Source organism: Hyla sarda, chromosome 7 (assembly GCF_029499605.1).
Source record: "Hyla sarda isolate aHylSar1 chromosome 7, aHylSar1.hap1, whole genome shotgun sequence".
Classification (NCBI taxonomy): Eukaryota; Metazoa; Chordata; class Amphibia; order Anura; family Hylidae; genus Hyla; species Hyla sarda.
The window spans coordinates 56197896-56213597 of record NC_079195.1 but is presented as its reverse complement, the minus strand read 5'-3'; the positions used below and the strand labels follow the sequence as shown (position 1 = coordinate 56213597).

The 15702-nt window shown below is 42.8% G+C and overlaps 1 protein-coding gene across 5 annotated transcripts in view; it reads left to right on the top strand.

Moving 5' to 3' along the window:
• The first annotated feature begins 443 nt into the window (after nt 1–443).
• Nucleotides 444–15702, top strand: part of LOC130281729 (short/branched chain specific acyl-CoA dehydrogenase, mitochondrial-like) — a 31918-nt gene continuing 16659 nt past the window's right edge. Inside the window, exons 1-5 of one of the 5 annotated variants that reach the window (XM_056529263.1) lie at nt 444–601; nt 1802–1964; nt 6649–6749; nt 13023–13229; nt 13929–14099. In XM_056529263.1, coding sequence (XP_056385238.1) covers nt 572–601; nt 1802–1964; nt 6649–6749; nt 13023–13229; nt 13929–14099 — 672 coding nt within the window. In that variant the 5' untranslated portion in view covers nt 444–571. Of the gene's footprint in view, nt 666–830; nt 863–1801; nt 1965–6648; nt 6750–13022; nt 13230–13928; nt 14100–15702 lie in introns of those variants that run through there. The other 4 variants (XM_056529264.1, XM_056529266.1, XM_056529267.1 and 1 more) reach the window with 4 other exon arrangements.

Below are 15702 nucleotides of genomic sequence, written 5' to 3'. Positions count from 1 at the left end.
CACCCAGTCAGAGGCCATATGCCCAGCAGAGGTGAGTGGATTAAGCGTGTTAGGGTCCCATCCGAAATGTGTCCACCTCCGCGTGGTGGATGGGGGAAACGTTTTGATCAAAAGAGCCTCCATTTTTTTTTATCGAGTGCTGCTGCCACCTTCTGTTTTGTATACTTTGTATTTGTCACAGCAGCGTGCTGAGTTGCCCATAGCAACCAATCAAATCACTGCTTGCATTTTTGAAAAAGCCTCTATATAATGAAAGAAGCGATCTGATTGGTTGCTATGGGCAACTCAGCAACTTTTCCTCTGGACAGTTTTTGATAAATCTCCCCCCATAGTAATCTCTAGTATAGATTGTCTAGAGATAGTAGCTCAAGGACCTGTGATGATGATCCTGGGACAAGAGAAGGGTTGTTTGTTACATTAAAGTTTAGTTGAATTGAAGAAAAAAAAAGTTGTAGTGGAGGTCACATGTTTCCTGTGTAGACAGGAGCTCCACTCTGCAGCCAGACACCTCTTGTGGTTATTATGACACTCTCTTGTGAGATTTGAGCTGTGTGTTTTGTTTGCTGGGCAAATGGCTGGAGTCCTGCGCTGTAGCGCCCGGGTGAGAAGGACGAGGACTGTCGGGAGTCAGGGCTGGTGGCTGTGTATTTTATGGTGTGGGTCAGGTGACTAAGGACTGTTTTGAGAGAAACTTGTATCCTGGTGCATAGAGATATGTCAGAAAACAGGTGCAAAAGTTGAGCAGTTGCCCGTAGCAACCAATCAGGGTCCTGTAATCTGGTTGCTATGGGCAATCACTGTTCAAATTCTCCTTTACGCCGGATCTGCACCAATCTGTTTCTCAGCTACTATAACCTGCAGTGTAGAGATGATAGCGTTAAAACGGAGGGGGACCGTGGATTGTGGGAGCAGCATTTAGGAAATATTTACTTTGGTTATTACTAACCTGTTGCCAAACTACAACTCCCAGCATGTCCGGACAGCCAACGGCTGTCCGGACATGCTAGGAGTTGTAGTTTGGCAACAGCTGGAGGCACCCTGGTTGGGAAACACTGATTTATGAGCAAGAATTTCTATATACAGCTGGAAAAGTTGCACAAAGGCGCAATCTTCACCAAATGCCACGTAGTCAGCCTATTCATACAAAGCTAATGTAGGCTTCAATGTAATCAGGCTTACCACTTGGAATCTGATGACGATTGCACCTTCACAAAACTTTTGGCTGTTGTATATAGGAATCCATGGAACCTGTGAGCCACAGGTTCCATGGATTGGGGTTGCGGATTCTTGCCCTATAAGGCTCCTAAATCAGTGCCAACAGCTGTTGCGAAACTACAACTCCCAGTTGTTGGCTGTTCGAGCACGCTGAGAGTTGTAGTTTTGCAACAGCAGGAGGAACACTGATTTGAAACCCTGTCCTAAATGAAGCCAAGGTAGGCTGCACCATACTGTATGTATGTGTGTATATATATATATATATATGTGTGTGTGTGAACAGGCTTGTCACGTGGCATTTGGTGAAGATTGCGCCTTCATGCGACTTCTGCAGCTTCTTGGCCGCTTTATATGATAGAAACCTCTGCAACTCTTTTATTTTAAGACCTCTGAGAAATGAAAGAAAGATTGGTTGCTATGGGCAACTGCTCCACTTTTCCTCTGCACAGATTTTGAGAAATCTCCCCCCTATGTCTTTGAATGTTCATCACGAATAAAAACTCTTGTAGTGTTTTATTATCAATAGTTTTTTTTTTGGACACACAAGTCACTTTTTATTAATATTCTTCCTTTTATTCTGTTTTAGTTACTGGGCAGAGGGTTGCGGCCGGGCTCGGTTACATCCCACAATCTCCAATGTCGCTTCAGATCTTCTAAAGCCGATGTGTTGGCTGCAGAACCCAAGGAAGGAGCTGTATATGCCCCTCTGGGGACGTTCACTGAGGAGGAAGGCATGCTGAGAGATATGGGTGAGTGGAGTCCAGCTACCTCACTGCCGTCCACCATCACCCATGGGCAAGATGGGCTCCATGAGGGGTAATCGTGTTATAGGCATTTATGGACTATTCAGGTCATGCTGCAGCTGCCGGATCCCACTGCTGGACTGTTTAATGGGGTTATACAGGATTAGAAAAATCACAGAGCTAATTTCTTCCACAAACAGCACCACACCTGTCCTCGGGTTATGTGTGGTATTTTAGCTCAATTCTATTGATGAGAATGGAGCAAAGTTGTATTACCACACACAACCTGAGAACAGATGTTGGAAGAAATTGGCTCTGTGTTTTTCTAATCCCGAATAACCCCTTTGATGATAATATGAGAGAATTGGAGCACCCGAAGGGGCTGACACATATATGAGGAAGAGGAAACCCTCACCCCCGAGAAACACACTGTAATCACCTTACAAAGTTAATGGAGCCAAGCTGTGATACCTTACACAACCTGAGGACAGGTCTGGTGCTTTTTTGGAATAAATCAGCTCTGTTTTCCTATTTCTGGATAACCATTTTAAGGCAGGGTTCATAATGAGCAATTTCCGTCTGGAGATTCCGAGGAGGGACAGCACGGGCTGAATCAGTCAGCATTAAGATTTTGTAGACATTGCCGGTCCCCATAAATGGCAATGTATTCTGCACGGATTCTGCATGCCGGTGAATGACTGAACTTGTCATCACTTGCGCTCGTCTGAAAAGGTGGGGGGCTGGAGTGTGTAATATACATTGGTTAAAAAATGTGTATATTTTTGGGTGACAAAATGCTGTCCCTGCAGCTATTGTCTGTGTGTCTCTATGAGGAGTCCAAATACAGAAAGTGAGGGCAGGACAAGCAGGGCTCTGTGCATTCTCCTCACAGAACCTCACTGCACAGAGCCCTGCTTCTCTTAAAGGGTACCTTTCATCAAAAAAAAAACTTTCGATGTATTATAGATTAATGTATGCAGAATAACTTTCCTATAGCATGTTATTAAAAAAAATATGCTTCTTTCTTTTTAATTTTCCACTTTGAAAAAATGACCACTGGGGGTCTCCCTACCAGTCCTGGCCGTAAGCCCTTTTTTTTATAGATTTCATACTCAAGCTGGAGTCCTAAATCTCTGACTGCAGCCGGGACACAGACAAGCTCAGCACTGCTTCCTGCCTGTCAATCAGACAGACAGGAGCCAGTACTGTGCTCTTAGCACAGCAGAGCATACTCCTGACTCTGCCTTACTGCATGCCCTCATTCATTTTACTATCTGAGCTCCGATCTTTCTTCTTTCTGCACATGCAGTTGTAAACAGAGAGGAGAAGATCAAAGCTGCCGGCTGCTGTGTTCACAGTCTCTGTGCTGGGCCACGTCCCCTTCCTCTCTCACACTAGGACTGCTGAATGAACAGCCAAGAAGACAATAAATCAGGTAGAAAGAGGGGGTTTTGAATGAAAATAAACAAAACACAGGGATAGTGTCAGGGACAGATGAGGGGGGGGGGGATAAGAGAGAGTTTAGATCATGATAGGTACTCTTTAAAGGAGAAGTCTCATGGTGAAAAACTATTCTCCTGTACGCTGGATTAGATGATAGATTTTAGATCGTGCAAGTTCCGACTGCTGGGGCATGCCGCGATCTCTTGTACGGAGCCCTAGCTCTCCCCGGGAGCGAAGCATCATGACCCACACACGAAGCAGGGGCCATCACGCCCCCCCCCCCCCCCCCCCATATATCTCTATCGGAGAGCCATTCGGCTATCTTCGGCTCTCCCATAGAGCTATATGAAGGGGGGGGGGGGGGTGGCAGCTCCCGCTTCGGGTGCGGGTTGTGACGTGCCGCTCTGGGGGAGAGCCAGGGCTCCATACAGGAGATTGCGGGTGAGGGGGGCAGCAGTTTTTCACACATTTCCTGTATTTGACACACAGGCAATAGCTGTAGGGACAAAAATATACACTTTTTCTAACCAATGAATATTTCAAATATACATATAATGTTATTTTCTACATTATATAAACAGTTTTTGCTAATGACTGGTACACCACTCCTTCACGCTTTTTGCCAAATCTTGCTTTCTGCTCTGTTGTGATGTTCAGCTGTACGTGGTGTTTGGTTTATATTCTGGAAAAAAAAAATTATATAATAAATAAATATAAATAAATATATAATATATATATATAAATATATAATATATATATATATATATATATATATATATATATATATATATATACCGTATATATATATATATATATATATATATATATATACCCTGTTCCAAATTATTATGCAAATTCTATTTAAGAGTCACAAAGATTAATTGTTTTTCAGTGTGACTCATGGATGGCATTGTATCTCAGGGCTCCTTTGATCACTGAAAACAATCTCGGACACCTGTGATAATTAGATTGCCAGGAGAGCCCAATTTAATGTTCCACATTATTAAAGGGGTTCTCCACTGCCCTGTCTTCCGGAGCTCCGCTCGCAGCGTCCAGAAGTTTATTACTCCGGACGCTGTGTGCGGGCTTCCGTGTTCGAGGCCGCCCCCTCGTGACGTCATGCCCGCCCCCTCAACGAAAGTCTATGGGAAGGGGGCACGACCGCTGTCACACCCCCTTCCCATAGACTTGCGTTGAGGGGGCGGGCGTGACGTCACGAGTAATAAACTTCCGGACGCTGCGAGCGGAGCTCCTGAAGACAGGGCAGTGGAGAACCCCTTTAAGCAGGGCATCATTTTCAATCAATATGGGAAGAATAAGGATCTCTCTGCTGCCAAAAAGAGTGAAATAGTTTAATGCCTTGGACGAGGTAAGAAAACGTTAGATATTTCACAAAAACCTAAGCGTGATCATCGCACTATTAAGAGATTTGTGGCTGATTCAGAGCACAGACGGGTTTGGGCAGATAAAGGCACATTGAGAAAGATTTCTGTCAGATCCATGCATCAGGTCAAGAGAGCAGCTGCTAAAATACCATTACATAGCAGCAAACAGATATTTGAAGCTGCTGGTGCCTCTGGAGTCCCACAGACATCAAGGTGTAGAGTCCTCCAGAGTCTTGCAACTGTGCATAAACCTTCTATTCAGCCACCACTAACCAATGCTCACAAGCAGAAACGGCAGCATTGGGCAGAATAATACATGAAGACTAATTTTCTAATTGTGCCGTGCAACCCTGGATGGTCCAGATGGATGGAGTAGTGGATGGTTGGTGAACGGCCACCCTGTTCCAACAAGGCTGCAACGTCAGCAAGGCAGTGGTGGAGTCATGTTTTTGGCCGAAATCGTGAGAAGAGAGCTAGTTCGGCCCCTTTAGGGTCCCCGAAGGTGCAAAGATGACCTCTGCAAAGTATGTGGAGTTTCTGACTGACCACTTTCTTCCCTGGTACAGAAGAAAGAACTATGCTTTCTGTAATAAAATCTTCTTCATGCATGACAATGCACCATCTCATGCTGCAAAGAATACCTCTGCATCAATTGCTGCTATGGGGTTAAAAGGAGAAAAAGTAATGGTGTGGCCTCCATCCTCCCCTGACCTCAATTGTATTGAGAACCTTTGGAGTATCCTCAAGCAAAAGACCTATGAGGGCAGGAGGCAGTTTACATCCAAACAGCAGCTCTGGGAGGCTTTTCTGACATCTTGTAAACAAATTCAAGCAGAAACTGTCCAAAATCTCACAAGTTCAATAGATGCAAGACTTATGAGTCTGCTATCAAATAAGGGATTCTATGTTAAAATGTAATGTGACCTGTTAAAATGTTTAAAAAGTTAAAATGTTAAAAGTTTGATTGAAATAGCTTTTGCTTTCAGTAAATATCACAACAAATGACAATTTTCAGTTCTTTACAACCTATAAAAAGTTTTTTGAAACTTACTGTGCGTAATAATTTGGAGCAGTGCATTGTAAGGTTTTATGTCAAAAAAAATACTGTTATCATTAGGAGGTTTGTTCAATAAAATTTTAATTGTACTCTTAATAGTTGATTACATGAGAATTATGCTGACTGTTATTTACATCAATTATTTGGGTAAAGGAGAAAAATATCTTTTGCATAATAATTTGGAACAGGGTGTATATTGGTTGAAAAATTGTAAAAAAATAAATTCTTCCAATCAGACGGTTCTGAATTTAGAATTAATAGGGGACAGGTGCAAATTAAAGGGACTCTGTCATCAGTATCACCCGCACTCTTATGTTGTACAGTTGTGCAGTGCGGGTGACACTTATAAAGATGCTTACCGATCCCCGCTCAATGCCTCTGTTCTTCGGTATATGCAAATGTGGAGCTTGGTGCACAGGGGGTGTTCCCTGGTGCACGGTGACATCCTCCAGAGGCTTAGCACAGGGGAGGGGGCTTTACATTGAGGATGCTGGTTAGATGTCACTGTGCACCAGTGGCTTGGGAATGCCTCCTGTGCACCAAGCTCCACATTTGCATATACCGAAGAACCAGGCATTACCGAAGAAAAGAGGCACAGAGTGAAGAGTGGCAGCTATAATTTTCATCGCTGTCACCTGCACTACAAGCCTCTGCAGGTTAGTGCCAGGGATACTGATGGCAGATTCCCTTTAATAAATCAGGTAAAATTCTCAGCCACTTCTTAGTGGACTGACCCCCTGTTATATTTGCTGGTGATATCGTATGTGCCAATCTCTTTTTTTCTTTTTTTTTTTTTCCCTCTCAGTACGAAAATTTGCCCAGGAGCGGATCGCCCCACTTGTGAAAACCATGGACGCCGAGTCAAAAATGGACAAATCGGTCATTCAAGGACTATTTGATCTCGGGGTTGGTATTTTTTTTACTATTAACTGAATGTTAACCCTCTGTATCTGTAGCTGACAGAATATAGGAGCGCTTTTAGGGCTCATCCACGCTATGAAATTACGGTGGCTAAATATCCGCTTGCAAGGGGCGCAGCCTAACGTTCAGCAGCAGGACCGCGTGGACATTGCCATCTTCATAGACGGCAGTGCAGTCCGGCAGAATTCTGCAAAAAGAATGAACTTGTTCATTCCTTATGGGATCTGCGTACAGAGAAAGTTAAAGGGGTATTCCATGAATTTTTTTTACTTGACCATGCTACAGGGGCTGTAAAGTTAATGTAGTTCATAATATAGTGTCTGTACCTGTGTGTGACGGTTTTCTCACAATTCTTCTGTGATTTTCACCCCAGGATTTATTTTTAACAGCATACAAAATGACTGTTGTCTCAGATTTTTCCCAGTTTGCAGTGCGGCCGAGACCTGACTCACTAGTCAGCTGATGACAGGGAGCCTGTCTGCTTCAATTGGTGGAGCGATCGCTTGGTGGGTGAGAGATCAATCTGCAACTAATGCAAAAGCTGTAGGCACCCTGATTGAAAACCACAGGTCTTTTGAATGGATGCAGCTCATTTATGTTTCAATGGGTGGGGTGGCTGATGTGTGGGAGGGAGGAAAATGGAATTATGGGATTTGTAGTCAAAAAAAGAAAAATCAAACAGGAAATACCAGTTCACAAAAAGCTAGCCACAATGTTATGGTAATCTCACAGCATAGCCATTTAGCCCCAAGACAAGCGCAGATCCTTCCTAAGCATGTCCATTACTGTCTGCCAGGTACATACTAAAATCACCTTATAATGGATAACCCCTTAAAGAGTATACTAGTTTTTCCCAGCCAGTGTGCCTCCAGCTGTTGCAAAACTACAACTCCCAGCATGCCCGGACAGCCAAAGGCTGTCCGGGCATGCTGGGAGTTGTAGTTTTGCAACAGCTGGAGGCACTCAGAATGGGGAAATACTGCTGTATACAGTGAGCGTTATTTGTAAAATCAAGTACAAAGTAAAAAGCCGTCACCCATGAAAATGATCAGATTGCTAAAAAACCATTGGCAGAGTTGGAAGGACCCTGTTTAATATTCAGCTGGACCATCTGAGGACTTTGACACTACAAATAGCATTTATTCACCAAGTGGCGCAGAGTCAAGTATGTGGCAGTGCTATGATATTACTAGATTTGTCAACCTAATACTTGGATTTCTGGGATTATTAGCAGCGAATAGAAAGTGAACCGCACTGGTTTCACCATCAGGCGAATTCCTGTTACACATAAGACAAAGGAGGACAGACTAGAAATCTGGAATTCAACCTCCATAATAATACAGATTTCCTTTAAACACATCTATACAATGCACTTTTCTGATCATTTCTCCATTGCTGTGACGTTATTGATGATTCTGTACAGTGTGTTATGTCCCCTGTGCTGTCACATGACTGCGAGTATGATCTTTTGGCTGTGAGACCCTTATCCTTTTTTATTCCTGGGCCAATACCCCAGTTGTCAGTATTTTTGTAATGTAACATCACTTCCTTTAGTATATTAGCGTGTGTGCCTTTTTTTATCCAGGTTTTGTGACATCATTGTGTGTGTTAACAATTGTGCATGATGTGTACATTGTGTGACATTACCATATACCTGTTGTAAGTATTTACTGCCTGAATTATCTTTGCACTGTAACATCATTGGGTACATCTTTACTGTGTACCTTATTCCTAAACTGTGACATCACTTAGTTTATAATTCATGTACTGTGACATCACTGTGTGTATTATCCCTCTACTGTGACATCACTGTGTGTATTATCCCTGCACTGTGACATCACTGTGTCTATTATTCCTGTACTGTGACATCACTGCGTGTATTATCCCTGTACTGTGACATCACTGTGTGTATTATCCCTGTACTGTGACATCACTGTGTGTATTATCCCTGTACTGTGACATCACTGTGTGTATTATCCCTGTACTGTGACATCACTGTGTATTATACCCGTACTGTGAAATCACTGTGTATATTATCCCTGTATTGTGACATCACTGTGTATTATCCCTGTACTGTGACATCACTGTGTGTATTATCCCTGTACTGTGACATCACGGTGTATATTATCCCTGTACTGTGACATCACTGTGTATATTTTCCCTGTATTGTGACATCACTGTGTGTATTATTCCTGTACTGTGAAATCACTGTGTATATTATCCCTGTATTGTGACATCACTGTGTGTATTATCCCTGTACTGTGACATCACTGTGTGTATTATCCCTGTACTGTGACATCACTGTGTATATTATCCCTGTATTGTGACATCACTGTGTGTATTATGCCTGTACTGTGACATCACTGTGTGTATTATCCCTGTACTGTGACATCACTGTGTGTATTATCCCTGTACTGTAACATCACTGTGTGTATTATCCCTGCACTATGACATCACTGTGTATATAATTCCCTGTACTGTAACATCACTGTGTGTATTATCCCTGCACTATGACATCACTGTGTATTATCCCTGTACTGTAACATCACTGTGTGTATTATCCCTGCACTATGACATCACTGTGTATTATCCCTGTACTGTGACATCACTGTGTATTATACCTGTACTGTGACATCACTGTGTATATTATCTCTGTCCTGTTACTTGCACTTTCTGGATTTGACCATTTCTTTGGTTACTTTTGGACAAGTACATACACAAATTTTTTTAACTGACAAAGTTACCATCCGAAATCCCTAAAAAGTGAATACCTACTGGCCAGTGTTTTAGAGCCAGAAGAAATTGTTCAGATACCAGTAAATTCCAGGAGGAATGCGATCTCTTGTACCGTTGTTTTATTTCACGGGGTTACCCATAAAAAGTGTTACATAAGGCTTACGCCAGGGCAACTCCTCGTGAAGTTTTGTTGCAAGAGAAACCTAAAAGCACTGAAGATGGAACAATCAGGTGTATCGGGACATTTGACCAAAATAATCAGAAGATACTTGGTATCCTGAGAAGATTTTGGCCTACATTGACATCTGACACTGATATGAAGGAGGTATTTACTTTCACACCATCTATTACCTACCGTAGAGGACGTAATATTCAGGAACAACAGCATGGCTTCAGTCATCAATAAAAGGTTCCCATCCCTGTGGAAGATGTGGTTTTTGTTGTTATATGCCTCAGAAAAAACAGTTTCTTAATTCTGTGGACAATCAGACACATACAATCAAGGGTTTTATAAATTGCTGTACTATGGGAGTTATTTATGCAGCACAACGCCCCTGTCCCAAGCTGTATATTGGCAAGACTGTCCAAGAGCTACGGAGGCGAATCTCAAAACATATTGTCAAGGATGCCTTAAACTGTGAGTGACTACCGCTGTGCTATTTTGCCGACATAAGCAAATTCACACCAGACAATGTTGGTATAAATCCCCTACTCAGCCCTGACTCCCAAGGAGTTCTGCCCTTTATTAGAAAATCACATTAGCTTTTAAAATTGACAAAAAGGGGAGGGTAAAACTATCGCATCAAATCATCGTTTTATATGCTGATTGGTCATTTGAGCATGGCGTAGCATAGGTCACTTATGTTGCAACTTCTCTATCTTGAGATTTTTCCATCCTTCCACAAAAGCCCAATGTTTAGACTTCAACTGCTAACTTCTTGTATCTTCAGGCTCCATCCCAAGGTTCTCCTCTTAATTACAGGCAAAGAGCAGCTGAAATGTTTTGAATTAAGGAAAACAAAGTTCTTCTGCAATATTTTAGCAATAGCATTTAGCAAAGGCATATGAGTATAGATATAGCGATCAATATATCAGAATATTATAGACCCAACAATATCAGTACTATAAACACTAGAGCTGATACGCCTATCTCTAGGCACATGAGAGAAGTACATGTTGATAACCCTCTAGAATTACAGTTTTGGGGAATTGCCCATTGTAAGTTGGGACCTAGACATGGAAATCTTAATAAGTAACTACTGCGAGAGGAAGCGCAGTGGATATACCGTCTACAAACCAAAAGCCCTATTGGTTTGAATGAAGGGTTTACCTTTTCAGCATATTTATAATGCAGATGGGTTATTTATTTCATGGACCTACAGTCCTAAACAATTTTTAATACTATTGAATCTGCCAAAAATTTTGAGCCGAATGTAAAAGTCACCTTTGGAAATTAACCTCATAAAATTTTGAAACCAACTTAGTGGTTTTAAATACCACATGTTCATGAATTGGTTAATCTGTTATAATTGGATGGAAGGAAATGGTCCTTCGGAATTATAGCCCATGTTTTGAATAAAACACCATAAATATTGAGTTCTTTTTTTTTTAGAGAAACAGCAAAATCATTTCACATAATTCAAAAAGATGAACTTAATACTTACCTGTAAGTTCTAGCCTATTATATACAACCACCTATTAATATAAGTCCCATTCAGGGGCTGTTAATATAGTTATATTATTGCAAGAACTTCTATCAGCGCAGGACATCTTGCGCGTCTATGACAGTGCGAGGACCAATAGGATACTGCCACGTCAGTAGAGTAATGGACCAATGACTACCAATTTAAACAATGAGTGCGCGTGCGCAGAATGAAGCACCCACGGTGGTGTACGGAAGTGTATCCTAGGTACTTAGCAAACAAGGACATGTGAGCGTGCACAAATCGGAGGAGATCGCGTTCGTAGTGGCGACTATCTTCCGGCGCAGGTGTTGTTGCGCATCTACGCAGGTATGGTGGATAACCAATCTGAAGCAATCCTGTGGACAGGTATGTATCTTATTGGTCATTATAGGAATTATATGTGGTGTTGGAAGCTGATTACTGATTGGGCAATGTATCTGTCCATCTATCATTTTACCAATGGGAGTATAAACAATATGATTGAGGTCATTTCCTGTGGATGACGTCATGCATAGGAGGTTATATAAACCCTAGCACAGCTCAAACACATGCCATTTGCCCCATAGCCTTTGATAAAGCCAGTTATTTGTGGCGAAACATCGAGGGGGGGGGTGATGTGTTTAAGGTTTTAACAGTTCAGCAGCAGGGTCCAAGGGATATCGTTTCCAATTGTTGCAGACTGCAGCAATAACAATGGCCTCAACATACAATAGTTTCAACATACAATGTTCTTTTCTGGACCATTGTAACTTGAAACCAAACTCAACGTACAATGTACAGACAGTCCAGATCTGTGAAATGTGTCAATACCCGGAAGATCTGGCCAATCAGAATGGGCAATTTACTGGTAAAACACCTGTATTACTGAAGTGCATGCACTGAATTCCTGTCTGGTAGCGCCCCCTACAGTACAGGGAGGTACTACATGTTCTGTACACTTTACCTGTGCCAGGGTTAGCTGCTCCTTTGGACACCAGGTGAGGGCGACCCCATGTTACTTTTTCAGGACATTGTGTGTACTGTACAGGACCTGAAGAAGCTCCTGTCCTCTACATAGACCAGTGTTTCCCAAGCAGGGCACCCCCAGCTGTAGCAAAACTACAAATCCCAGCATGCTGGGAGTTGTAGTTTTGCAACAGCTGTAGGCTCCCTGCTGTGGAAACACGGACATAGACAGTCATTACAGCTCCCAGCAGATCTTTATTACGTTTATATATAAGGATTTGCTTTATCTGTATTAGTTATCTACTTCTTATTGTTTAATCCTCACTTGTTCCTATTTTTGAATGCCATTTTGGGTCTTCAGAACCAATTACCAGGTTTCCATAGAGTTCTGGTCTCAACATACAATGGTTTCAACATACAATGGTTGTCCCAGAATCAATTAATATTGTAACTTGAGGGACCACTGTATGGTCAAGAGGCATGCAGTGACATGTACATTTACTGAAATAATATTGAGATATCGGATTTGTGACCTACCGGCTGTGGTTTTAACTTTTTTTTGTCAAAATAAAAGTTATATTTTATGTTTCTAATCATTAATGGATGGTAAATTTAGGGTATCCGTGATCACTTAGTAATCAATTGTAAATAGAAATTCTCAGAATACAAGTCACCAGTGAAAGCTCTGTATAGACATCGAGCCAGCATTGAAAGCTGAGATATATCAGCTCTGAAGCCAGAATTGTGAATACAGCTCTGGAGTATATAACAGGTTGTAACTTAAGGTCAGTACAACTTTTTTAAGGGAAAGCCTTGCATGTTTTTTCTGTAATAATCTGTCCCTATGGAGTTCTCTTGTGCTTGACCTTAAACTCTTTTCCTCTCTTTTCAGCTGATGGCTATAGAGGTGGACCCCAAGTATGGTGGCACGGGGGCATCTTTTTTTTCCATAATTCTTGTTGTTGAAGAGTTGGCCAAGGTGGATCCATCTGTGTCAGTGTTTTGTGACCTTCAGAACACCATCATTGCGGCAATGTTCCAGCGACTAGGCACCGAGGAACAGAAAGAGACCTACCTGCCCAGACTGTGCAAAGACATGGTGAGAGAAGGTGAAATAATCTGAAAAACTAGATATGCAATGGAAACAGACCTTTAGGTCAACAGCCAATAATACATATAAAGGCAATAAATAGCTTTATAAATAATGACAACTTTGATGCAGACATTAAAGAGGACCTGTGGTCAAATAGGAGTGGCACTAACCTGTATATAGTTTAGGGGGCTGATCACATACCTGTTTACAGCAAGGCAGTCAGTTGTAGGGCTTTGTAGTCTCCTCTGGCTATCAAGGCAATCTGTCAAAACGTAGGGAACCTTGATCATGTGTGCTGTGTTCCGTAAGGTGACTGTAGCGGGGAGCGTGCATATTTATTGAAGGTGTGCAACCGTGCTCTCAGGAGTTCCAGTCTTAGTGTGACCGTTCCCCCTACATTAAATATGCCCCTCCCAACCACCAATGGCGCCAATACTGTATATTGAAGGATTTCCATGAGAATAGAAAAACACGGTTGCCAACTTCTTGACCCAACAGGCTGTGTCTAGTATACCTTAGATTAAACTTTTAATGGAGTTGCAATACCAAACACAGCCCATGGACAAAAGGGGCACTGTTTCTATAAGAATGTACTGTAAGTATGTTTTCTGTTCTCATATAACCCCTTTAAATACATTCAGGACTGGCTTTGTCCCTATTTGAAGAACTGTGTATAGGAATCTTCTGTTTGTTCCTCCTGTGCAGGTGGGAAGTTTCTGTCTTTCGGAGGCTGGTTCTGGCAGCGATGCGTTCTCCCTAAAGACCACAGCTCAGAAGCACAAGGATTATTATGTCATCAACGGCTCCAAGATGTGGATCAGCAGCTCAGAGCAGGCTGGGGTCTTCCTTGTAATGGCAAATGCAGATGTGTCCGCTGTAAGTTCTGTTCTGTGATCTCTGGGCTGTTGGTTTGCTTTTATTTAGGTTACTTGTTCCCATATAGCGGTTCCGCTCAGTTTCTCTCCCATTGCTGTCAATTGGGTTGTTCTTGGCATCTGGGGTGTCAGTTATAACACCAGCTAAGATGCCGCATAGGAGAACGTGTCTTGAAGAGTTTTCCAGCTGGAAAAAAGTGTAAAAAGGCTGGATGAAAACTTCATTTTAAGCATCAGTTGTGACGTGCTCGGTGTATACAACATGTGCTTAGGTTATAAGTATTAAATACAGGGTTCGGCTCCAGTTGTCTGTCAATCAAGTGAAGATTGGGTAGGAGCCGGGAGGAGTTCTGGTCCTCAGCTCCTTAGCGGCTGGGAAATGCCTCTTTGACTATTTGCACCAAAGTAGTGTGTGTGTGGCCTCCACATGCCCGTATGACCTCCTTACAATGCCTGGGCATGCTCCTGATGAGGTGGAGGATGGTCTCCTGAGGGATCTCCTCCCAGACCTGGACTAAAACATCCGCCAACTCCTGGACTGTGGTGCAATGTGATGTGGATGGAGCGAGACACGATGTCCCAGATGTGCTCAGTCGGATTCAGGTCTGGGGAACGGGCGGGCCAGTCCATAGCATCAATGCCTTCCTCTTGCAGGAACTGCTGACACACTCCATCCACATGAGGTCTAGCATTGTCTTGCATTAGGAGAAACCCAGGGCCAACCGCACCAGCACATGGTCTCACAAGGGGTCTGAGAATCTCATCTCTGTACCTAATGGCAGTCAGGCTACCTCTGGCAAGCACATGGAGGGCTGTGCGGCCCCCAAAGAAATGCCACCCCACACCATTACTGACCAACCACCAAACCGGTCATGCTGGAGGATGTTGCAGGCAGCAGAACGTTCTCCACAGCATCTCCAGACTCGGTTACGTCTGTCACATGTGTTCAGTGTGAACCTGCTTTCATCTGTGAAGAGCACCGGGCGCCAGTGGCGAATTTTCCAATCTTGGTGTTCTCTGGCAAATGCCAAACGTCCTGCACAGTGTTGGGCTCTAAGCACAACCCCCACTTGTGGACGTCGGGCCCTCATACCACCCTCATGGAGTCTGTTTCTGACCATTTGAGTGGACACATGCACATTGATGGTATGAGAATGAGGCTTGGATCACGTGACTGCAACGTTCCTGCGATTTTTCAAACCCATGCAAAAGTCGGACCGCTCCTTCCCTCCGCTCCCCGAAGTTTGCATGGGTTTAAAAAATCCACCTCATACATTAATTACTTTGGCCATATTGAGCTTCTTATGGTTCTTTCTTTTTGATGGCTATATGACTTATGTCTGGCTTTCCCTCCAGTACTCTGGCCGGTTATGTTATGCATATTTGAACAATTTTACATTGTTGTGTATGATTATGACCTTTCACCTTTGCACTATCCTCCATTTTGTGTGTTCATTACTATGGCTATTTAAACCCCTCATGTTTTATACTGTGCATGTACTTTGTCAATCTGAAGAAGGGGTAGATTAACCCCGAAACGCGTCATTGCTGTACATCAATACAGTTGCTGAACTTTCCTACTCCGCGAGCTGAGTGTGATACTT